The 25,863-nt window shown below is 39.3% G+C and overlaps 1 protein-coding gene across 6 annotated transcripts in view; it reads right to left on the reverse strand.

Moving 5' to 3' along the window:
* The window catches only part of LAMA4 (laminin subunit alpha 4), a 147,244-nt gene that overhangs the window by 25,724 nt on the left and 95,657 nt on the right, over positions 1-25,863 (reverse strand). For all 6 annotated transcript variants that reach the window (XM_072739283.1, XM_072739276.1, XM_072739289.1 and 3 more), the window contains 12 exons: positions 24,607-24,755; positions 20,873-21,014; positions 20,061-20,157; positions 15,095-15,211; positions 12,932-13,111; positions 9,635-9,774; positions 7,244-7,420; positions 6,311-6,456; positions 5,702-5,864; positions 4,722-4,855; positions 3,647-3,818; positions 54-185 (listed from right to left, as the gene is read on the reverse strand). In XM_072739283.1, coding sequence (XP_072595384.1) covers positions 54-185; positions 3,647-3,818; positions 4,722-4,855; positions 5,702-5,864; positions 6,311-6,456; positions 7,244-7,420; positions 9,635-9,774; positions 12,932-13,111; positions 15,095-15,211; positions 20,061-20,157; positions 20,873-21,014; positions 24,607-24,755 — 1,749 coding nt within the window. The remainder of the gene's footprint in view (positions 1-53; positions 186-3,646; positions 3,819-4,721; positions 4,856-5,701; positions 5,865-6,310; positions 6,457-7,243; positions 7,421-9,634; positions 9,775-12,931; positions 13,112-15,094; positions 15,212-20,060; positions 20,158-20,872; positions 21,015-24,606; positions 24,756-25,863) is intronic.

A 25,863-nucleotide genomic window follows, 5' to 3' on the forward strand; every position in this document is an offset into this window, starting at 1 on the left:
ATCAAAGTACAAGTAAAACAAAACCAAAGCACACAAATTGCAATGATTTGTACCTCATGGTATTTTGCATCATTAATTTGAGCTCTCTTCGATGTGTCCTCAAGATGCACAGGGCCATTGCTAAATCCAAAGTCATAGAACACATGTAGGTAACCGTTGCGCATTTCCAAGCTGAAAAACATACTCTGTGGAGAGAAAGAAGAAGCTATAAGATACAAACATCTGCCATCATGAAAGTGCAGATTTAGCTGAATTTGATTTTAGCTGTATTCTTTATTCTTGAAACTGAAGACTAAGAAAGCCTCATGAAGTTCTTATTATAAAATTAAAATCACAACTCCATGCATATCAGCAGTTACGCCTTACATTAAGATACCAAAGAGTTAAGACTTATACACAACTTAACACAACTATCTTCTGTTTCTTAATTTATGAATTAATGAAATTTTAAGTTTACCTGATTGACCTTTTAAAAATCTTGAAAACTTCTGAATATCCTAACAGGCTAACAGATATGATTGCATTTTAAGAGGAAGATTGGCAATCCTGAAAAATAATTCCATAGTTTTTTTTGGAAGAACCTTAAAGAATTATCAGCAAATATGGGTATAAGAAAAAAGGACGTTTCTGTATTATTTACAGACAGTGGGTTTACATAGATAAACATGAATCGATTATGCACTTGAGCCATATGATGTTTGAGAATCAAAATAATTCTGTAGCACTCAAGTAATTTACTGGCCAGGCTTGCTTGTTTTGGAAGATAGTTTACAGACAGAATTGAATGGATTTGAAAAATAAGGATTGTGGTAAAGTTCCTACTTATCAGAAGTGATCTCTTGAGCGGGGTCTGTATACTCCTGAGATATGGAAAACAATCCCTTAAGGGGAAGAAAGAAAATATTTCAACTTCCATTTATACTAATTTTAAAACTCTAAAATAGAGGGAAAAAATTAACTTTTAGTATTTAATACATGGAGTGAGCTGAGCCTTCATTTTATCCTTTGGACAGATTTTCATGGGCTTCTCATGATATGTGAGGCCTTGAGGGCAGAGTTTCACGCTTGGAGGCTGGTGGTGGCCCCTCACCCACTTCTTTGCTTTAAGCCCTGTTGTAGTTTATTGCAGGTTACGTGTGTCAGGTTACCTGGATTTACACGTGAGAAGACTTAATAGAATATTTAAAATGATTTTTCTATTGAGATGCAATGATGTGAAAATATTTTTGAGACACTGATGTTTGCAGATTACTTCTTGCAAATGACTAAAAATGCTGTCAGGTTTAAAGAGGGCTGGTTACACATTTTCTTTCTTAAATGGGTTATTGTAAATTTGTTGGCCTTCATTTGTGATGACAAATGTCTTTCAGTACTGTGAAGTTTACCGGTTATTTAAAAAAATATATTGGCTGCCTTTAGTTTTGTTGTTTGTTTCCACTGTGCAGAAGCTTTTTATTTTGATGTAGTCCCAATAGTCTATTTTAGCTTTTTTCTCCTTGTCTCAGGAGACACATCTAGAAATATGTTGCTATGGCCAACGTCAGAGACATCACTGCCTGTGCTCTCTTCTAGCATTTTTATGGTTTTGGGTCTCACATTTAGGTCTTTAACTCATTTTGAGTTTATTTTTGTGTATGGTGTGAGAATGTGGTCCAGTTTCATTCTCTTACATGTTGCTGTCCAGTTTTCCTACCGTTTGTTGAAGAGATTGTCTTTTCCCCATTGTATATTCATTTCTCCCTTGTTGAAGACGAATGGACTATACAGTTGTGAGTTTATTTCTGGGTTTACTATTCTGTTCCATTGATCTTTGTGTCTATTTTTCTGCCAGCACCATACTGTTTGGATGACTACGGCTTTGTAATATAACTTGCACTGGAATTGTGATCCCTCCAGTTTTGATTTTCTTTTTCAAGATTGCTTTGGCTATTCAGGGTCTTTTATGGTTCCATACAAATATTAGGATTGTTCTAGTTCTGTGAAAAATGTTGCTGGCATTTTGATAGCTATCACATTAAATCTGTGAACTGCTTTGAGTAGTGCAGCCGTTTTAACAATATTTGGTTTTCTATGAGCATGGAATATCTTCCTATTTCTTGATGTCATCTTCAATTTCTTTCATCAATATTTTATAGTTCTCAGAGTACAGACCTTTTGCCTTTTTGGTTAAGTTTATTTCTAGATATTTTATTATTCTTGGTGCAATTGTAGGTGAGATCTTTTCCTTGATATCTCTTTCTGCTGCTTCATTATTAGTGCATAGGAATGCAACAGATTTCTGAAGGGAAAGTAACCTTTTTGAAGAAAGCTGTTCTCTGGAGAGATGGTTTTTAGAAAACACATTTGTAAAATTTTCTATTGCTAAATGAATTTGTTGATGAAAATCATGTGTATACCTATGAAGACTCTCATATCTGCGCTACTAGAATAATTTTGGAAAAAAATTTCTAACCTGTTTAAAAATCTTTCAAATGAAGATTTTGATGGTCTTGAGCTCTTTTGTTGAAGTTTACAAAATGATATGTATCTGATTAGCTAGCTAGAACTGACATCAGGAAACATGGAAATGTACCAGCCAAATTCAAACACAACTTTTACCAATTAGTGAAGGACACTGAAAAATGGTATCAAGATTCAGTAAGCATAGCCAATAATACACATTTTACATTTTTATAAGGTACCTTATTCAGTTTTGACAGCCAATAAAACTTAGTATTGAAATCAACTGGACTTTGGACAAGACTTTTTTGTTTGTTTGTTTGTTTGTTTTAGGACAAGACTATTGTATCACTGTATCCCAAGGAGTTAATGAGACTTTCAAAAATACATAAGCATATTTAATTATATTGTTCTTGCTAACACTGCTATTAATATTTGTGCCATCAACAAATTGAAAAGAGCTTTATTTCATCTTTATTTTAAAGTTGTATTTATTTTATTCAATATTTTATCTTTATACAAATTGCCTTTTATTCCTAGTTTTGAATACTATATCTCTAATAACATTATTATTATTTTTTAAAGATTTATTTATTTATTCATGACAGACAGAGAGAGAGAGAGAGAGAGAGAGAGAGAGGCAGAGACACAGGCAGAGGGAGAAGCAGGCTCCATGCAGGGAACCTGACGTGGGACTCGATCCCGGGTCTCCAGGATCACACCCTGGGCCGAAGGTGGTGCTAAACCGCTGGGCAACCAGCGCTGCCTTAATAAGATGATTATTAATAACCATTAATAAAATGCATCATTACTTTACATTTTTATGTATATTATTAATAAAGAAATGCATATATTTATAGTAAGCATGCTAATTTTTTTTTTTTTACTGATAAAGGCATATGATATGATGTGAAAAGTGCTAAATTTCTGCAGACACATTACCCACCTAGATCTTGGTGCTGATTTTCTGCAAAATTCCCTAGTCTATTAAAGGGGATTATGTTTAATATGCATCCCAAAATGCATTTCAGGGCTGCTTTTACTTCTTGCTGCATCACTTCCCTAAAGAAAGAGAAATCTAATTTTGCTTTCTAAACTCAGTTTTAGTTTAGGTTGACACACTCAACCTGGGAAAGTTCCTAGGAAAATGCATGGCAGAAAGTAAAGGAGCTAGAGGAGAAGATAAAGGACTTTTATGTGTACTCACTCCATTGACCATCAGGAGTATGAGGCCATTGTCAGCTGGTGTTCGAACTTCTATGTCAAAGCGAGTCACCTGACCGAATTTCCCTCTCCTTGTGATATCCCTCACCACGGCATAACTAGAGCCATCGAAGAAATAGCTGGCAGCCCGACTCTGAGTGAACGCCAGTTTATCTCTGAAATAAAAACATGAACATGACAGTTTGCATTATGCTTTTCGCGTGAGGCCCTTTTAACCCTTACACCTGCAACCAGCATTACACTGTATGTTAACTAACAGGAATTTAAATAAAAACTTAAAAAAAAAAAAAAAAGAAGAAGAAGTCCCAATATCTTCATGGCAGACATAGAAAAAGTATTCATAGGTAAGTTAAATGGTTTTATTTAAAAAAATTTTTTTTTAGTTTCAGGTTTAGAATCTAGCGATTCATTGCTTACATACAACACCTAGTGCTCATCACACCAAATGCCCTCCTTAATGCCCATCACCCATCTAGCCCATCCCCCTGCCAATCTCCCCTCCAGCAACCTTCAGTTTGTTCTCTATAGTTGAGTCTGTTTTCTGGTTTGCCTCTCTTTATCCCCCCCTATGTTCATCTAAGTTATGTTTCTTAAATTCCACAGATGAGTGAAATCATATGGTATTTGTTTTTCTCTGACTTATTTCGCTCAGCATTATGCTCTCTAGCTCCAGCCACGTCGTTGCAAATGGCAAGATTTCATTGAATTCCATTGTATGTATACGTAAACCACATCTTCTTTATCCTAAATGAATTCTTTTACATGGATTTCCTCTTTACCTTTTGTGCTAAGACAGCAGGAGTTTCCAGTGAAACCCCAATCTCTGGAATCCTAAATTAAAGCGGCAAGTATGTTGTTTAACACTTTTCATAATCGTACATGTTCATCAGTGGTAGAGGAGAACTGAAATGCTTTTTGCAGGCATGACTTTCATGCAGTTTCAAAACTGGTTTCCCCAAAGGAAAAACCGAGAACCTGAATATTGATGATCCACGTTTGTCTCACCTGCTGCTCTCATGTGGCTACCGAAGTCTTTAGTACTCTTAACACTTTCTTACCTGGCACAGGGTACTGACTTGGAGGGATCCATGTTATAGATGTGCTTAAAGTTGTACAAGCTGATCACGTCATTATTCAAAGTGGCCAGTTCCAGGCAGCCCACGAAGCCAGGCAGGTTGAGGCTTGCAGGGAGCTGTACGACAGACAAAGTCAATGATCCCGTGATCGCATTTCACCCAGATGATACAGAACAGACAATGAAATAAGACAGCAGGTCAAGGGGAACGACCTATGGGTATAAACATCTTGTTAGACCTGTGTCTCCTCTGTGCCAAATGATTTAGATAAGCAATGATTTGTCAGTTGTGCATATGCAGCACAGAGGATGGGACTTGTGGAGTAGGTGCTATGTATCAGTCACACCCTCAACAGTGAATTCAGGACCAAAATCAATTCTTACAGCAGCCCTGCGAGGCAGGTATTCCTGTTCTCAGATTAACAGAAGGCAAGTCATTCTCAGAGAGGTTCAATAATGTGCTAGTAACTAGTAATAGCTCTGGAACTGAAATCCTACATCGACTCCCTTTCTGAGCCTTTCATTTGTTTGCCTTTTCCCGAGTCTCATACACCCACCTAGACCCACCCCTTCTTTCATCCCAAGTATTTTATTTTATTTCTGTGGTAGTTGAAATAACTGAGTTTTTGAAACTGTCATTGTGATCCAGAAGACGAGGTACAGACCCATGAGGTATACACACTCCTGTAGTAGCGGGTGCGGGTAATATCGATTACATATGCACGGATCGGAACGAAATGAATTGATTCAAGTGTTAGCGACAGCTTGAAAGCATGTGATGCTATGAAAATATGGGTGGCAGAGACCAGATTTATAGATCAGAATTTTATCACACACTGAGTTAACTTCTTTCTTGAAATATCAAGATTTCTATCTCATCCCCAAATTACTGCAGGTTTTATGGATTTTTAAAAACAATCAGTGTCGATTTTCAGTAAGTCCAAGTCTGGCTGGCTAGCTTACCTTAAAGTTTGCAGGCACGCCACCAACATAAAACACAGTGTCCTCAGGGTCCAGATCCAACAAGGAGTCATCTCCCGCAAATTCGCCTTTTTTAATAAACTTTTCTTCTGCAGTGCTACTTAGACTCGGGACTGTTAAAAACACCTTTCCGTGTTTTCCTACCCTGTTAAGAATTTTCAGTCTTTGTTAGCCAGACAATTTGTAGAAAACAGGGGTTTTTTTTTTTTTTTTCAATGTCAAAATGCTAATGTTCCCTCTTTGCAGAATTGGTGATTTGATTTTATCACAGCTTATAAGCCTTAACAGAATGTCAACAATCAATGGAAAGAGGCAAAAAAGACATTCCATCTTGGGATCAACTCATGGATTGTCCAGATAAAAAGATCTAATAATCAGATTGCTACTTAAAAGTGATGAGTATTTTTTTCTAATCTTTTGTTTTCCACTTAGGTATTTGGGAAGGACTAGAGGAATAATGGAAAAAAGTGGAGCAACAATAAAGGGGAAAATTGCTGTGTGTGTGTGTGTGGGGGGGTGCACGTGCGTGCATACGGTCAGTAGATTTCGTATGAAATGTGCAGGGAAGTCTTGTGCCGTGGCTTACTTTACCTTTCAATCTTGACAATGCTGAAGTAAGCAGGCCAGGAACTGACGGGCTTGGAGTCCAGGGGAATCTCTACATCCTTATTTCCCAGATTATAAACGTACACCAGGTTATCATTTTTGATTGCAAGACCCATGTATTCTTTTTTGGCCTGAAATGTCAAGAAGTCACTTAAATAAATAAACTCCCTATGAATGAACATCATATTTTGTTTTCATTTCTTTAAAGGACAAACATCCATCCAAGCGTGTGGCTGTATACGAGGCCTGAATTATTACAAAAAGTGCTGCTTCCTTTCCAGGCTCCCCGTGGCTACCTGGGTCCGTTGTCCCCTGTGTTGGTCCAAGTGCATCCTGGTTGGGGAAGCAGGGAACTGCAGGCTTGTGGACATTTGACAGCTTCCAAGAGTGTGCTAATCCTGTCTGGTTAACCTGGGGACATGATGCAGCCTGCCAGTGCCGATTGCTGTGCATCTTCAAACAGGAGGCTTCAAACCTAACAGGCCTCTATGTGCGGAAAGTCTGGGAAATGCTGCATTCAGTTAGCAGCGTGAGGCTGATACTGAAATGCCCCAGAAACAGCCCATGCAGAGAAGAAGGAATTACTTGTCTTTAAATCACTCCTTGAGTCTTGGTGTTAAAGTGAACTCTACTTTTTGAGTTACCAGGATGGGAATTTTGTTTGTTTGCATAGGTAGTTTTGTGTTAAGGCAAGAGAAAAGCCCCAATCTTTCCTTTTAATATTATTCTCTCTTTTAAAACATCATGCTCTACTGCGTGTTATACGCAACTGATGAACTATTGAACTCTACATCTGAAACTAATGATGGACTATATGTTGGCTAGTTGAGTTTAAATTAAAAAAAAGAAAAAGTTAAAAATAAACAAATAAATAAGTTTACTAGGGGGAGGAAAAAAAAAAACACATCATGCTCTTACATGTTTGCTTCCGAGGTACAGGACAAAGCGGTCTGCAGCCCCAGCTGGCTCTGGCTGCTTCACGGGAGGAGGTTTCATGTACAGGCTCAGGGATGTGAAGGTCTTTAAGTCATCCAAACTGGTTTTGGGGTGCACCTCGACTGCTGACTGGCCATCAAACATCATGGATACTTGGATCTGTAGTTACAAAATGTTTCTGTTAAAAGCACCCTGCAGAAGTGGGCATAGATAGCTCTCCCCGATGGGGCCCAATGGGCTTCCCTCTGTCCTTATGGGCTCTGTAAGCCCTACTCCTGTCCTTGCCCTTGTTTCCTAATATCCTCACCTTGTGGGAGAAAGGAGCTAGGGCGGATTATAATACAGTCATTTAAATTTAAAATGGGGTGAAAGGAAGCCAAAAAAGAGGGGTGAAAAAGCAGATCCGAGATGAGGATACACACGAATTCCACAATGAACTACACTCCTGGTTGGGGGGAACCAAACAGCTTGATGGGATTGATGGTCTACACAGCTCACGACGCCCATACAATTAACAACGACTAATTGATCAGAAGAAGTATAACTAATCTTGGGTACTAATGAGGTGAGGACTTCCTCCTCAGTGTCTTCAAAAGAGGAACATGAAGTAAGGCTGTAACATCTTTGAGCACATCTGGACAGTTGGGAGGGGTCTGGCCCCAGCTCTGAAGTCTTAGACGGGGTCTTGAACCTGGCTTTGCCACTCACTAGCTATGTAACCACGAGCAAGTCCCTTAGCCTGCAGTTTCTTCCACTGTAAGGGGAGGGCAAAAAAATTTGCCAAATGAAATAAGGTAATAACTATAAAGTACTTTCCAGTTCCTGACTCCATAATCATTATAACTCTAATGAGGAGTTCATTAAGATGTTTCTTATAATGATTCTTAGAAAGGTATCACAACAAAGCACAGGTAAGCAGATGCCTTTATTGAGAGGCCCGAGATGATTAGCCGAACTGGTCTGGTTCAGGACGATTTTCTGAGTGTTCAGAAGTGGAGAGGCTTTTTATACCCATGCTGCTCACGCAATATTTCTGAATAATCAAATGTATTAAACATCCATTATTTCATATTGATTTGGTTAATACTGATGGTCAGTAAGCTCAAAATCATATTCCCAAATGTCTAGAGTACGTCATCCTATGTTGCTGGTGGAGTAAAAATCAATCATCTTAATAAACAAACAGTTTGCGGGATAAAAGCCTTTTTGTAAAAATTGAGTCTGAGAAAGGAAATATATCTGCACAGAGAGCCTCTCACTTTGGGGATCCAAGTGGGCCCCCAAAGGCATTTGCCAAGACTCTCTTTAGAAAACGGTTTTAGGTGATTAAGGTCTCCTAAATTCTTCTCCATTTATAGAAAATTACTAGAAAGCACCCAAAGAAACTTAGCTTTGGAAACGCCGTTTCACCACGATAAGCTTTTCTTGAAATGCTCCCCAAAGGATCTAAAAAAGTTAATTTGTGGCGTGGGACCAATGATCACATATCATTTAAAAGTCGGATATATTAAAAAAAAAAAAAAAAAAAAAGTCGGATATATTTACCAATAATAATCTCCTCCATTACAAACCAGTGGCTTTCCAACTCCCTCTCTCTGTCAGTACTTAGGGCCAATGGTCTGTTTAGGCCAATTCGCAATTGAGAAGATGAAACCAATTCATTTGGCTGTAAAAATGATGCTGCTCTACACTTCAATGAAAAATAAATGAAAAAGAGGGCCTAGAACAAGCCCTGTTTGCCGGATTGAATCATTAATTGTTGTGTCAGGATGTGTTCCCACCACTACCACCGGCACAAGTTTTGGTGTTGCCCTGTGGCCTCTGTGCAAGCGTCTCAGAACAGGGTCTTTGTTGAGATTATTCAGTTCATGTGGTCTGTGATTCCCCAGTGAGGGAGTCAGTAAAGGCTTCCAATCATCATCGTTACCCCAGACAATTCCCTGAAGAGGTAGATGGGCAAGTAACCGCACGTGGTCATTGCACTAAAACACCTGTTAAAATAATTCATAATAATGACAATACTAAGTCAAGCCTACTGGTGTTCACTTTGCTCAATTTCTTTTGCTCTATGAGCTTTGCTGACCAGGTTAACTCTGTGGCTCTTAATCTTGCCTGTACTCAAGAGTCACTGGGAAGCTTTTCAAAGACCCTGAGCCCCTCCTCTGGAGGGCCTGATAGATTGCTTTGAGGTTGGGACCAGGAGCGGGTTTGGTTTTCAAAGCTTCTCATGCGATTCTAATGGACAGATCCAGATGGTGCTCAGAGCTACTCGGGGAGAAAGGTTCCCGGCTCTGGAAGCCGCCCGAGGAGTGGCAGTTCGGTTCCACGTCGTCCAGATGCCCGAGTACTGGGGGGGCCTCCTTTCTCGCTTACCTTGCTGGCGACGCTCCTGGTCTGGGCGATGAGCTCCCGGATCCTCTGGATGCTGGCGGAGACGTTGCTTGCGGGCCGCTTCTGTTCTACGGTGCGAAGCTGATCCAGCAGCTGAGGGACAACTTCTGTCAGATTTCGTACTGCAGGCAACGAAAATTAAGCACGTGAGTAAGGATCGCAACCACACTAAGTAATGCTAACCACCATCGTTAGGAGCCAGGGGAAGAGACGACGAACAGACGGTTCCTGGATCGAACTACAAGAAGTTATTTGCAATCCTGCAAAATTAATAGGCAAGCCCGAGACGTGAGCGCTTCCTATTCTGTGGCATTTATAACATACACTGGGCTACAAGTTGTGTGCAGACTAAGCTGGCTTTTAATGTACTTTTCTGAAGGGCGGGATCCACGGCAAAGGTACAGGTGCTCCTTCACCATATAGCTCAGGGGCTGCTTGCATTTCTAATGGAACTGATATAACAAGTCAGAAGGGAGGCCGGGCAAAAGGAGGTGGACAGATCGATTTCTAGGACGCCTCTTCCCACATCTCCCTGCTGCTGCCGTGGTCCACCCAGAGGCAGGCTATCTGGAGGAAACAGGTGGCACCCAGAAGAGTGGCAGTTGTGCCAACGTGGAGGGAGGGCAGCCGTTCTCTATGCCCCCAGAGAAGGGTGATGGTGCAAACACAACATACTGACTTTGTAGGTTAGGTTTTTCCTTTTTGTAAGGTGTGACATGCACATAGAAAAGAGGGTGGGGTGCCTGGGTAGAGTAGGTGGTTAAGCATCCCACCCTTGATTTCAGCTCAGGTCATGATCTCAGAGACGTGAGGCTGAGCCCCACGTCCCATGTGTGCTCAGCACAGAGTCTGCTTGTCTCTCTCCCTCTGCTCCTCCCCCCGCTCACATGCCCTCTTTCTAAAAATCAATCAATCAATCTTAAAAGAAAAACAGAAAAGAGAATGAATTTTATATATTTTATATATTTCTATATTATATATATTTTATAAATAATTATATATAATATAATATTTATACATACAAATATTTATATATAATTATAATTATAAATAATTATATATAATATATAATATTTGTAAAACATATATAATACAATATATATAAAATATACATATACACAGATCGATGAGGGAAACCCACAGCCGAGAGATGCCATAACTCTAAGTTTTCCTGAACCGGACCAGAGTTTTTTTTTTTTTAATTTTTATTGTTTTTTATTTTTTTATGCCACTGAGAGGTATTTATTCCTCCATGAAATAAAACTATAGCACTCTGAACTGTCTATTTCGAGCTGCAATTCCATCCAAGATTTATGTTAAGATTTTTCTCTTCACTCAAAAACAAGACTCCAAGAAAAAAAAAAAAAAAACGCTCAGGGAAAAAAATGGAAAGCCCTCCAAAATAATTTTGTTTACATCTGTAATGAAGGCAGATGTTACCACTTTACACTGCCAGGTGCCACACCATGGGCTCACCCACACAGGCTCCTCCTTATACAGCTCGTACTGCACTTAAGGAGATTTGACACCCAGAGCTCTCCCTTGAAGGCCCAGACAGGCGCTCGGGACTTCCTCTGCTGAAGAGGCTCAAAGTGGTTCTCAAACGTGTGGTCCCCAGACCAGCAGCATCGGCCTCGTCTGGGAACTTGTTAAAAATGCGAAATCTGTGCCTCTGACCCAAACCTGCTGACTTAGAAACTCTGGGAGTGAGGCCCAGGTGATTCTGAAGCATGTGAAGGTTTCAGAACCATTGGACTAGAAAATGAGTATCTTTTGGGTATTTTGCTGGCTAAGGGCAGGGCCGCGCTCATTGAGCAGCAGCAGCAGCTGGAGGATGGGTAAGCCTCTTCCTGGAGCCAAACCAAACTCAGGTTCTGGAGGATAAGTCAGTGAGGACCAAGGATGAATGTCTTTTCTGTATTTAGGACATGTCTTTTCTCTATCATAGGGAACGGAATTAAGTAAAATAATAGCAATTATTACTTTATTGGATTGACAAATATAGAGGTAAATATTTGTTGTTTGGATGACTGACCACAATAGCCATTTTATAGTATAACAGTCTTTAAAAATTATGGGTAATAAAGTATATTTAACGCCTTATGCTAGATTTTGATTTTGGAAATGTTTATAAAACACAGTTTCCCTGTCGTCAATTCTCCGAGAGAAAGGGAGCCACCTTTCATTAGAGTCTTTATAAAGTTACACGGAGGAGCTCACAGATACATACTTAAGAGATGAACAGAAAACAGCTGTCTTCCAGTTACGGGAATGAATATTTGTGACCTGGGCTAAAATTTGTAGTGACAGACAGATCATATATGGACTAATAAAATTGTTTCTTAACTCAGATGGAGTGAAGGTAGCATGTTCAGCAAAACCATGCTGGAGAACAGAAAGCTCTAGTCATGACAAAGACACTGATATTTAAGAGGCGGAAGAAATTGAATAGGCATAGTAATATGTGATTTTATTTTATTTTCTTATTTTTTGAGAGAGAGAGAGAGAGAGAGAGAGAGAAAGCACTCGTGCATGGGCGTGGTACGGGGAGGGAAAGGGAAAAAATCCTAAGCAGGCTCCACACTGAGTGGGGAGCTCAGTCTCACGACCTCGAGATCATGACCTGAGCTGAAATCAAGAGTCAGATGCGTAACTGCCTGAGCCACGCAGGTGCCCCAGTAATACGTGATTTTTATATCTATGTGTAACTAAACAAATGAAGCAGATACTGAAATGAATATTTCATCTTCATTACTACAAATCTGTCTCCAAGCTGGCCAACAAACTGTTCTTCTTCACGGGAACCTTCAGTTGTGTTTGACCACAGGCGGTATTTGTTGGTGGGAACCTGCTTTACTCGGGTAAGGAAAAAGCAATGCAGTTTAGTAAATATTTTTCCTAAAAGTAAACCGTTATTTTGTGATTGACGTTCTCCCCCAAGAGAACAGATTTACATTGACCAAAAAAAAATCAGTGCTGCCGTGGTTTCATCTAGAAAAAAATGATTCTTCACCAATCTCCCTAGTGGTTATTTACGTGAAATATACCTATTTCCTGTGCACACACACACACACATCTATCAATAGACGAGCCGAGCAAAATTTTTCTTTTTTGCTAAGCCAACTTCTACAATATTCCAATTTTAGTATATGTGCTGCCGAAGCAAGCACAACTTCTACAATATTCCAATCTAACAGCCCGATGGAAAAACCCGCTTCTTAACGAAAGACGTGTTGAGCTTAATGGGCAACTCTACTGGATGTTTGCAAACCGTGATACCTGCATCTTGGGCAGAGTCCACTGCGGTGTTGTAGGCGGAAGAGTCAAAACTCTGAAGATTTTGCGACCAGTTGGTTAGATTGTCAGCCATCGGGGCGGCTGCCTGCTGGACTTCCACTGTGGTCTTGCTTGCCTCCTCCGTGATCAGCTTCGACTGACCCAGGCGCTGGTGAGCGTCACCTTCACACACAGAGCACAGGGATCACACTCACTTGGCAGAGAAGCAGGACGCTTGTGGGGAACACTAACCTCCATTTAATTACTGGGATAAAAGAGACCTCAAGTTTTTTTTTTTTTTTTTTAAGCTTTGGGTTTTTAAGCTGAACATAGATCTTTAAATGTAGGTTAATTAGGGTCTAAGGTGCAGAATAAAATTAAAAAGTGAGCTTGAAAGACTCTAGATTCTTCATCAGCGCACCCGCGTGGCCCTGATGGTTAAGCATCTGCCTTGGGCTCAGGTCAGGATCTCAAGGTCCTGGGACGGAGCCTTGAGACCCGGGCTGCGGGGTCAGCAGGGAGTCTGCTTCTCCCTCATCCTCTGTCTCTCTCCCTGCTTATGCTCTCTCTCTCTCTCTCTCTCTCTCTCTCTGTATCTCTCTGTCTCAAATGAATAAATAAATCTTTTAAAAAATAAAGACTCTTAAAAATAAAGACTCTAGAGTCTCATTAAAATCATGTAGTCCCACTTAAAAAATGTTCAAATTAGAGGTAAATTTTAAAAAAGTAAGTGGTATTTCTTCAGGTTAGAAACCTGGTGAGGAAGCCACAGAAAACACATACGAGATTTTAACTCACAAAATGTTTATGTCTGGAATGCATCGTAAATGTCACTTTCTTCTATGTGCAACACTTTTTGCCATAAAAATGATGTTCTCCTACAGAAGTAAATTAGTAAGGAAAACTATTTTTAAATAGTAAAAGCAAGTTTCCAAATGGCAAAGTATAGTGACATTCTATTTTTATTAAAAAGTTATGTATTTAAAATTGGGCAGCCCCGGTGGCGCGGCGGTTTAGCGCCGCCTTTGGCCCAGGGCGTGATCCTGGAGACCTGGGATCGAGTCCCACGTCGGGCTCCCGGTGCATGGAGCCTGCTTCTCCCTCTGCCTGTGTCTCTCTCTCTCTCTCTTTCTCTCTCTCTCTCTCTCTCTGTGTCTCTCTCTCTCTGTGTGTCTCTAATAAATAAATAAAATCTTTTTAAAAAATCATGTATTTAAAATAGAAATAATGTAGGTTTACAACAAATGTTTTCCCCTCCTAGGTAATGAGATCATTAAAGATTTTTCTTCTTTTGTTATCTCTTTTTCTTATCTGTATTTTCTACTCTTTCTGTAATAATCATGTATTTATTTTGTTGTAAGCATCACTGAGGTGAGGTTGTAGCTTTACTTCTTTTGGAGAAACATTTAATTCAACCTCACACGGTCTGAACTCTGATGCGAGTATTTTTGAATCCTGGGTCTGCCTCTTGTTGGAGCTGTGCCTTTTGGAGCAAGTTCCCGAACCTTGACAAGCCTGAGGGCTCACAGCTATCTAAAGGCAAGGGTGATACTTTCCCACATCACATAGTGTTTATAAAACAGAGCCCAGTGCCTGGCGTGTGTTAGCTCTGATGGTGCTGAGGACAGGGATTCTCAATGGACCAGACCCTCCTGGTGGGGTTTTGGTGTGCTACGGTCCTGGAGTCTCAGATTAGGCAAAATGAGGGCTCTGGTGTCTCTATGTGGCTTGTTGGTCTCCCTACTTGTACTATGAGAATGACGCGGCATGAAACACAGGGCAGCTATTTAGAGTTGGGGCCGGAGGAAACCCAATAACCAAATTAGTGCATATTTATTAACAAAGAAAGAATGTTCACAAGAAAGTGGGTTACCAACTACTACAAGCAGCATGCTCTTATTAAAACACACACACACACACACACACACACACACAAAATTGGAGGAAAATGCTCTCAAATTTAATGTTCATGCTTAGATGGTATGATTATAGCTTTTACGATTATTTTCCTCTGTGTGTGTGTGTGTGTGTGATGAACATAGTTTCTTTTGACATCAGAAAACAATATTTATTTATGAAAGGAATCATGTACTTCTTCCTCAAAGGAATTATTTTAATCCCAGTGAACAAACAGATGAGGCGTAAGCTCTTGTCTGTGATCCTTACCTCTCTCTGTGGCCTGCAGTCGCTTAATGGCATCATTCAATCTGTTTCTGAGAGCACTCTTCCTTGCTAGAGCTCCATCCACGCGCCTGTTGGTGTCGGCTACTGCCTCATCATTGCCTGTGGAGAAGACAAAGAAAGTACCAGTAGAGCCAAGATGCTAGGGGGAAAAAAACCCTCCATTTCAACAAGGAAAATTCTGATGTGTCCCATCGAGTCATCTGTACTATTCTGACTATGATGTGAACATAGAACACCAGTTCTGGAAAGTGGCGCCCCAATTAATGAGGTACGGGACCACAGAATACTAGTCACATTGCTTGGGAGTGATTTAGGATGCCATAAAGCGACTCATAAAAGGTGCGGAGATAATGGCTAATGTCTTTGAAAAATACAGCACAGCTGTGACTGACAACTCCTGGCAGCACGGTTGATAAAGAGCTGAAAAGAAAAACGTCTGTCTATATCCATGGTGAGGACTCTTACATTAGAATAATTCTTTTTTTCTTAATTTAAAAAAAATCCTAATTGATACACAAGATACCTCTAGAAAAGGGGGCACATTATGAATGAGTTTTCACAAACTTAGAGCTTATATTCACAAACAGAATATAAGCAGTGCCAAGTCAAGAAAGTGGAACATTATTGTTACTCAGTTTCCTGGGACCCCATGATAACCCGAGGATGACCACTTTTCTGAATTCTATCTCCATCTGTGAGTTGTGTCTGTCCCTCAACTTATTCAAAAGAAATGGTACAGTATTTGAATTTTAAAAAATATTTTATATCTGTTTCAATTTCTGTAATGGTAAATCTTGATATCTGGTGGTTTGAGTCTTCCAGCTTTGTTTTTGTTCTTCAAGGACAGTGCTGGCTTCTTAGCTCCTCCCACCTCATTTGCATAGAAATTCTAGAATCATCTTCTCTATTTACATATAGTTCTGGTACTTCAGTTGGTATTATATTGAATCTACAGATAAATTTGGCAGAATTCTCATTTTCACAAATTTGAGTCTTCCAGTTAATACATACAGTTTTTATTTATTCTTCTTTAGATTGAAATTCTCATTTTCATCTGTTTATTTAGATCATTTTTGATTTCTTTCAGTAGCATGCTATAGTTTTATGTGTAGAGATCTTATCTTTCATCGGCTTTTTCCTATTCTATGCTATTGTAAGTGGTGTATTTTTTAAAAGTCAATTTTTAATTATGTTTTACTGCATTTTTACGCATCGAATTGGTAATGTGGAGTATCTTTGCCTTGTTTCCAATCTTAGTGGGCAAACTTTAAATATTTTAGTATTAATATGCTTGCTATTATTTTATTATTCTTTGTTAGATTATAGAAGTTGCCTTCGATTCTTAGTTTGCTATGAGTTTTTTAAAAACATGAATGGGTATTGAGTTCTGTTAAACAATCCTCCTGCATGTGGTGAAATGATCATATGAATTTTCTGATATATTCTTTCAATGTGGTGAATTACTATTGATGTTTTAAATGTTACACTATCCTTGAAGTCCTGGAATAAACTTAACTTGGTCATGTATTATCATTTCTATGTGTGTTAGATTTTACTTGCTAATATATATATTTTTTTGTTTAGTTGCTAATATCTTGATTAGGATTTTCTCATCTCTGTTTGTGAGAGAATTGAGCTTATAGTTTTCCTTTTTCAATAATGTCCTTACGAAGTTTTTTATCTTAGTTTTGTTGGCGTCATAAAACAAATTAAACAATGGTTCCCTTTTATTTTCTATTTTCTGGAAAAATTTATTTACGTGTGGTGTTATTTGTTTAGATATTTGGAAGGATTCACTGGAGAAGCCCTCTGAACCTTGAAATTTCTTTGTGGGAAGGGTTTAACTACTGATTAAACTTATTATATAGGTACATGTAGGCCTACCGGATTTTCTATTTGTTCTTGTATCAGGCTTGATAGTTTTTTTCTTACAAAACTTCTTGAAAGTGCGCTTGTAACATTAGTCTCAAAACGGGTCATTGTGGAGCAAATCCAGACAAGTCGTGATGTAATATCTTGTTTTTTGAACTGAAGGATGAACTTTCCCAAGAATTCTTGGTTCATGCTTGGTTTATTTCCAAAGCATCAGGAAACTTATGCATTTTTACACCAGAGAAATAATTTCTTCACTTCCTATTGTATTCTTCTCTTTCTCTCCAAAAGACTTGTAGGTATATACTCTCCCGTGGCGTATTTTCTCATTTCTATTATACAGTCTTCGTGCACTTGATTTCTTGTTCAGTTGTCTTTCCCAACTTGTGTTTAGTGGCTATAAAATGAGGGGTGCTGAGTTGACTCCGTCACCAAGTACAATGTAAACAAAGTACAAGCATTTCTTTCTTGTCGCCTCTGGGTAGTGCCAAACATTTCCCAGAATTCAAGGAGGGACTTAAACATACTTTGTACTTTATTACACCCTGTCTTCCTCTTGTACTTTCAATTTTTGAATATCATAATACAAACAATTTTTTCAACTCTTCCTTTTGGGTTTTGTAGTTTCAAAAAATGCTGACTGATACACTGAGAAAGAATATGTTTAAATATATTTGGAGCCCTTGATAAAAATAGGTGAAAAAAAATTCTATTTGGGGCTGGGTGTTTATAAGAAAAAAAGCGTGTCATAAAAAGTCTTCTGTCCTATTTAAAAATCGTATTGTTTTACATGAACATTTTTCATTTTACAGATGAATTCAGTAGGAGATTCCTTTAAATAGCAGCTTCCCGAGTTTATTATAGATTGCTAACTATTTGATATAGATAATGAAGAAAAGGAAATCTGGGATATCAAGATTACTGATCATTGAAAGTCATCTGGAAACAAATTAACAGTAATTTGAAATTATAATGTAACTCAGGAGATAAATATAGTTTAATCTGAAAATCTGAATTTATATCACACACATGTATTATCCAAAGGGAGCCAAGTTCTGATCCACACAGTTCTAACTTCCCATCGGCGTCCCTTTGGCAAATAAATACGTGAAAAAATTTAACCAACAAGATCATGAAATAGATGCCCAGATCTGTAAAATATTCAGAGACTAATGCAGAGAGATTTTATCTGTGCTTAAAATATAGAATTTTGAAGAGATTATGACCAGAAAAGAAAAACTGTTTTCCTGAGATTCAATAGCTCAATAATGACAAAGTTGTATTGCAAATTATCAAGGAGAATAAAATGTTTCAGTCACTGTGTCATGAAGACCCACATATTCTGGTCTTTACATCACAAACAAAGCAATATGGCAAATTGGCATACAAATATGGCAACATTTACTTAAAAATATTTTACTTTTAAGAGTCACTTATGGGATGCCTGGATGGCTTAGCTATTGAGCATCTGCCTTTGGCTCAGGGCATTATCCTGGAGTCTCGGGATCGAGTCCTGCATCGGGCTCCCTGCAGGGAGCCTGCTTCTCCCACTGTCTGTCTCTCAGCCTCTCTCTCAGCCAAGCACAGCTGGCTGGCTTAGATAAATGTTTTTCAACATTTATTTATTCTCAAGAATAAATAAATAAATAAAATATAAAAAAAGAGTACACTTATGATGAGCACTGAGCAACAGAATTATTGAATCATTATATTGTAATACCTGAAACTAATATAACACTATATGTCAGTCATGCTTTAATAAAAAATATATTTTACTCTTAATATTCTAAATCGTTGCTGCTAATATTCTAATTCTTTTGTAAGGAGTATGTTCAAGAGTAGATTTATATAATGAATGAACCAGAACATCTTTATTGCCTTTATTTACTCAGCAAACAGAAAATAATAGTTACTTTATAAATATCCTGCATATGAAAAACCAATGCATTTCCCCCCTCTTTATATATAGAGTGCTCTTTGTAAAAACAATAAAAGAAAATGCATGGTTAGAATTGAGATCAATTGCTTTCATAAAATTACATGACATTTTCTGTTTCAAATTTGGTCTTTGTTTTTAGGTGATGTCAGAAGTTACCTATATAATAGATTTCCAACCTCATTAGTCAATGCACACCCATCCTCCGGCACGAGTTCATCAGCTTAGAGATGAGTAATGTTTAGTGAAATTCTCAGTCAATGCAGTTGTTTTCAGAAGTAGCTCACAAGAGTCAAAGTTGACTAAAATGATTTTGCTTTTATTTTTTCTCACTTGGGTGTGCTTGCTCTCACAGATGAACATTAGCCCTTGGAAATGGTTCTTCCCGGGTGGTCGTTCGGCTTGGCGTAAATGCAGTAAACTTGTAGAACACAAACTACAGGGCAGTGCCAAGATCCACATGGCTCGGTGGTATCTTGTCCTCCTGACACTCCCTGTGCTGACCATTACTTCATGTAAAAATTTAAAGGGCCTTCTGAATTGTCCAAGAAAGACAAAATTATGCACAATATAGTTTTAATGCTAAGTGTATTTTATGGCATTATCTCCTTGAAAATTGGTATTTATGGTAAATTTCTATTAACCAGCCTATTTGATTAGCCAGAGCATCCACCACTACATGTTCATGTACATGGAAGGTTTTTTGTTTTTTGTTTTTCCTAAACCACAATTTATTTTATAATATCCAATCTTCGGGGCACTTGGGTGGCTCAGCTGGTTGAGCGTCCAACTCTTGGTCCTGCTCAGTCCTGATCTTGGAGTCGTGAGATCAGCCCCGTGTCGGGCTCTGCGCTCGGCGTGGAGTCTGCTTGCCCCCCTCCCTCTGCTCTCCCCCCGGCTCTCTCTTTCACTCTCTCGACTAGAAATTTCAAATCTTAAAAAAATCATAATAACATATCCAATCTTCACTTTTCCAATACCTCGAATCTCAGCAGGAACTATTGATGTATTATTCAGTTAAAAGATCATCTGCTCTTTAATCCTAGAATTTTGAAATCTCTGTCCATGTGCAGAAGTGGTGTATGAAAAGAGAGAAGCAACTATAAATCAGAAGGAAGGTAGGAAAGGGGAGATAGTTACTAGGATCTGTCTTTGCTTGCAGCTCTCTGGCTTGATTGAGGAGGTTCTCGCTCTCATCCTTATGGTAAATGATTTGAGTATCAATCCCACTCACAGCCTGCAAAGGAATTGTGTGGAAAGAGTAAGAACGACAGCAGAAGAAATCCACTTTTCATGGATTGAAAATTTAAATGGCACCGTTTATCTGCTAAACATCACGCAAAATTCACACAATTTCATTTCCGTAGCTCAAAATCAAGGTCAAGTGGGAACACAAGAAAATAAAGTCCAGGACATTTTCAAGATAAATGTTTTTCAAGGAAAATTCAGTGCATCTAGAACAGTGTCTGGCCAAGGCCCCAGCAAGGTGCTTGTCAAATAGACGCCACTCAATAAATAGGTTTTTGAGTTGAAAAAAATGAATGTATGCATAAAGCGTCTTCTGTCCCAGCACAAGCTATTCTTAAATATGTCTTATTCAGAGACTGTGGTTTAAAAAAGCTGTCAAAGGAACTGGCATTTGCTGACAGGAGGATGGCACATAGTAACACAAATAAAATGGTCTTTTCTTAGTTCTCTTGCCCTTTCTGCCATTTGTATTACATTGGAAGCTCAAGTGGTTACACGAGAAAACAGAAAAGTCATAAGCTGGGAAAAGACAACATGTAAAGTGAACTTTAAAACACGAGAACACGCAGGGCGGGGGAGCGCGGCTGGCTGGCTCAGTCACTGGAGCATATGACTCTGGATCTCAGGGTTGTGAGTTTGAGACTCACATTGGGTACAGAGATTTATTTTAAAAAAATCATAAAAACAAGTAAGGGAATGCTCACATCATAAATTCGGTCAGTGATGTTCAGAGCCCATGCTGCCGTTTCATTGGCTTCATTGACGTAATTGGCGATGTTTTCATAGACATTTGAAGCATCCAAAGCCTTCTGTACCAGCCCATTCATATCTGAACTGTGCAGATTCCTGTTAAAGAACAAATTTGTCGTTATTTCTCTTTCTTACTTTTTTTTAGGGGAAATGAGGCCATTTATATGGTTTGATCTGAATACTTTTGGGACCACAGGGACCTCCTTCCTGGTATTCAAAATCACCTGTCTCAGCAAGTCTTCCTGGGCTGCCTTTCCTAGGAGCACCTCTTTTGCTCTCCTTTGCCTTGGTGCCCCCAGGACTTTACCCCATACTGGCTCCATGGAAGCTGTTTGCCCCACTGAGGCCACAGGAAAAGGGAAGGATGATTTCAAAACAGCCCTCTGCACCTCTTCAAGCACCCAAATCAGCATTGTTATTTCCTTTCCATAAAAGAAACTGAGGCTCCCAGAGCAGGTGCACAGCCTCAACATGGTGTCAGGTACTAGTTGGTTTTACTCTATTCATTCAGCCTTTGGTTCACTTTATGAAACATCAGGTTTTCCCTTAAGAAGGGGAATGATATGGGACACCTGGGTGGCTCAGCGGTTGAGCACCTGCCTTCAGCTCAGGGTGTGATCCCGGGGTCCTGGGATGGAGGCCCACATTGGGCTCCCTGCAGGGAGCCTGCTTCTCCCTCTGTTGGTGTCTCTGCCTCTTTCTGTCTCATGAATAAATAAATAAAATCTTTAAAAAATAAAAAAAAAATAGGGGAATGCTATATACTGAGCATCTAGGTGCAGACACCAGCCTAACCTTGTCCTGCATGATATGTCTTTAGTTCTTACCACACCCGTGAAGTAGACATTATTATTCCCTTTTCATAGAGGGAACCAGGGCTCTTGTGATGGTTTGTCTATCTCCTGCGGCCAAGCTGCTTCCTTAAAGGGCGAAGCCCTACTCATGCCCATTTCTGCCTTTGCCCTATCCACCGTGTTCTCTGCCTTTACCCCTCTGCGGCCTTGGTAAGGTTCATCTAATAGTAATGGTACCCATCCTGCGGTGGGCACTCTCACATGGCGGATCTCACATGCCTCAGGGGATTGATGTGAGGTTCAACAGGGATGAAATATCTGAAATGCTTGGTATCGTGCCTGTCATCCAATAAAAATCAGGGTTTATTATTGTGCCTAAACTATTTCCTGAACCGGAATTTCAAATTCTCAGTGTATTCGTAGAATAATTCACTTTATCGACAAATGCTTCTTTCTAGTATAAACATCTCTTCATTTCTGCAGCTCATCCTGAATCCTTTGTCTTAATTTTACTCAGTTTTGAATCCACCATTCCAAACATTGATGACTACTATCACTTGATTCATCAGGAACTTCTAGAAGATTCTCTGTGACCCAGGATGTGACATTGCAGATCCCATGCTGGCTCATCTCTTTCAACTGCCCTGACCTATGGAGCGCAATTGAGTCTCAGCTTCCTGCACCCAGCTTCAGCCCCTGCGTGCTCTCGCAGGCTCAGAACGACTTCTCTGAATCCCCTTGGCTACCTCCTTCTCTTTTGTCCAAGCTCATCATCATCGGGCTCCTTTGCGAGAGGGCTGGTTTATCCATTAGGCATAACAGGGCCCCATAAGATTTTTTTCATTTTTTTTTAAATCAGAAGAACAATGAGGATACTAATAATGATTACATTAATCTTTATAACAATGCTGTCATGAAGTATAATTTAATTTTTTTTTTAATTGAGGAAAGGGCCCACAGAGGCGAAGGTACCTAGGGCCCAGGAAAGCCATAATGCAACTCTGCCTTGCAGAGGTAATTCTAATCCAAATAATTGTTATTTTTTCCTACCCACAATCCCTTGTCCTTAGAAATGGCACAGATAATAAAATTTAAGGAAGTTTTAAAAGGAAGGGATATAAGGAGTAAAATGTTACAAGTATTCATTAATATTTTAAAATTTTGCTGGCTAGTATTAAGATACTAGAAAGAGCTGGAAACAGTCTGTAATACTCTGCTTTCATTACTAGACACAAAACAGGTATTGCATTAATACACAAAATGAAAATGTGCTTTTGAAATGGAAGTTTCTTGATGAATTATGTTTATCTCTGTTTTATGCATGCGAAGCAAATCGTTGGGTCAACAAATGATGAAGAATATTTACATCTTGAGGGCAAGACATCTATTAAATTTGGAGGTTTCCCTGAATATATCCAGTCTAAAATATCCTAAATGCAAAAGGCATTCAGGGTGATTGATATTTCTGATCATTTTTCCATGTGAAGCATGGGCAACTTTCTTGGAATCACGCTAGGACACTGTTGCAGGGTGTCATTTAGTGAAGGTATGTGTTGGGATCCCAATCAATAGGACATGGTCACTAAAACGGCAAAAGAACAATCAAGAGAGCTATAGGAGGCATCTCAAAAACAATATTATATTAATATAGCATATTGTGCAAATAGTATACTATCTAAGCTCCATTTAATTGGCTTGATCAGAAGCACGTTTCTTGGAAGCATGACACTAAGGTGGATATAACGCCATCCTGGACACCAAGATTTTACATAACATCTGTTTCTCTCTGTCTGTCTGTCTACATCTCTCCCCTCTTTCTTTCAATTCTCAGAAGATTCGGAGGGATATTTGAAAATTTTGACAATCAGGAATAAAGAGGTAGTTTAAGTTTGAAAGAGAGTTGTTATTGGTTTTTATTTTATTCATGACCTTTACTGATCCCCGTTTCTAATTGCCAGATTTGTAGTCCTTCTCTGTAATTATCTCATTATTTACCTATCATTTCAAGGTCACGAATTCAATTCCAATCTTTCAGTACATTTCAATTAACATTAATTGAGTGCCCAAAGGGTGTGCGACTCTCTTCTGGATGCTGTGAGGAAAATTGCCAATTGATTTTCTCTTAATCAGGTGTTGAAATCAAACAGTTCCTGCTGGGCAACTGTAGAGTGTCTAGAGTATTTACCAGAAGTCAGTTGTATTGCCAACTTCCAAACGGCTTTACCTGAGACCCTGGGGTATGGAAACCTAATGGTGTCTGTGAAATAAATATGTGATGGGGGTAGAATTAGACTTGTAGAAGGATCTGATTTACTTGGTAATTTTTTTAAAAAGTCTTATTTATTTATTATTTGAGACAGAGAGAGACAGAGAGACAGATAGAGAAAGAGAGACGAGGGGCCAGGGGAGAGGGGGAGAGAGAATCTCAAGCAGATTCTATGCTGTACATGGAGCCCCACACGGACTTAATCTCATGACCCTGAGCCGAAATCAAGAGTCGGCCACTTAACCAACTGAGCCACCCGACGCCCCTTACTTGATAGTATTTTGTGCAGCAGTTATGCCCCTAACCAAATGTCTTAGGTCTCACTTTATTAATAACTATGGAGCAGAACCACCCCTCAGGACACAGGTCTCTAATTTGACAGATTTTTTTTTTTTTTTTTTTAAGACCAAGAAACTCTTCCCAAAGTAATTGCAATAAACAATGATTGACTGGTTCTCAGTTCTCAGAGTGGCTTGGTTCCAACCAAGTGCCCTCCAAATGAGCACACAAACACACTCCAAAACCTAACCCACTAACCTGTATCCCCATAACTCCGGCATGTGGAATTGAAGAAAAATGAGTTATTCAGCCTATGCTGATATTTGCATTTCTAAAACCAGGATATTACCTGCTCAATTCATCAGCCTCTTGTTGAAGGTTCTGTGCATGGTCAACAGCTTCTTGGACTAAATCATGACGAAGGTTGCTGAGATTGGCTAGTTTGCCTTGTAGTTCATTTTTGGCTCCGTCTATTTCCGCATAAATCCCCGAAGCATTCTAAAGAGAATATTTTAAAAAGTGAATTGAATATAGAAGATCTTAAAATCTTTCCCCCAGGGAGCTCTTTTCTTCCTTTTTATGAGGTTCAGTAAATTCCGGGCCAGGTCTACCTGAGTCTGAAATACTTTAAGTAGACTTTTATCTATTTCTCTTGCATCTTCAACAAAGATTGCTACTGATTGCTGGCCTAGCTTTCAGACACTCTCTGCCTTCTCCCATGTGAAAATAAAACAAAATGAAGCTAAACAGAAAACCTCCATTACCCATACCTCTCCCCAGTGTTGTTACCTTACTTTTCTATTCCCTCCGCAGCAATATGTAGACAAAAAAAGTGTTTATGTTAGCTGTCTCTATTCCCTCACTTTTTAATTCGCTCTTGAACCCACCCCAGTCTAGTTTTTACTTCACTACTCCAACAAAACAGAAATTCAAATGAATGATATCTAAGTTGCTAAATCTAACGAGCGTCATTTGTTGCTCCCAGTCACCCAAAGAGTGATTCTGATCATTGTCGCCATTCTTGAGCCAATCATATTTCCTTCCTCCATCGCCATCTGATTCTCAACAGATCACTTTTTCTTTTTTATTTAGAAGACATCAACTGCCTGCAGCAGGGATCATTTTTTCTGTCCTCCTGATGTTTCCTCCCTATGAGGCGAGCTCAAGTAGTGAAGCCTCGGACCTCTCCACCCCTCTCCTCACTCTGCTCCTGAGAGGGGGACTGGTTTATTTGATTGGTAAGTTTTGGGGGGATAACTGTAGGCTCTGTTCAATTCTACCTTCTGCCTCTTGGTAGCAAGCTCCAGCAGAAAGCCTGAGCTCTTCCTGTGTTTGTCCCCAGTGAAAGCTGTTCTGTGCAGAAGCCCCACAAGAGCCTGCAGTGCTGCCTGAGTGGGCAGCTCTGTCTAATTCTGGGACTGAGTATTAGCAACCCCACTTGGCTAAGAGACCTAAAGCCACACCCTCGACTGCATTGGAAATGAAGGCGATGTTCTTAGACTTTACATTTACTGTTTTATTTATTTTTCAACTTGTTTAGAACTTGGGAGCCGAAAGGGGGTACTCTTGTACTCACAGACTCCAACACCAACAAAGAAGAACTGCA

The sequence above is a fragment of the Vulpes vulpes genome, chromosome 1 (assembly GCF_048418805.1).
Source record: "Vulpes vulpes isolate BD-2025 chromosome 1, VulVul3, whole genome shotgun sequence".
NCBI classification, from domain to species: domain Eukaryota; kingdom Metazoa; phylum Chordata; class Mammalia; order Carnivora; family Canidae; genus Vulpes; species Vulpes vulpes.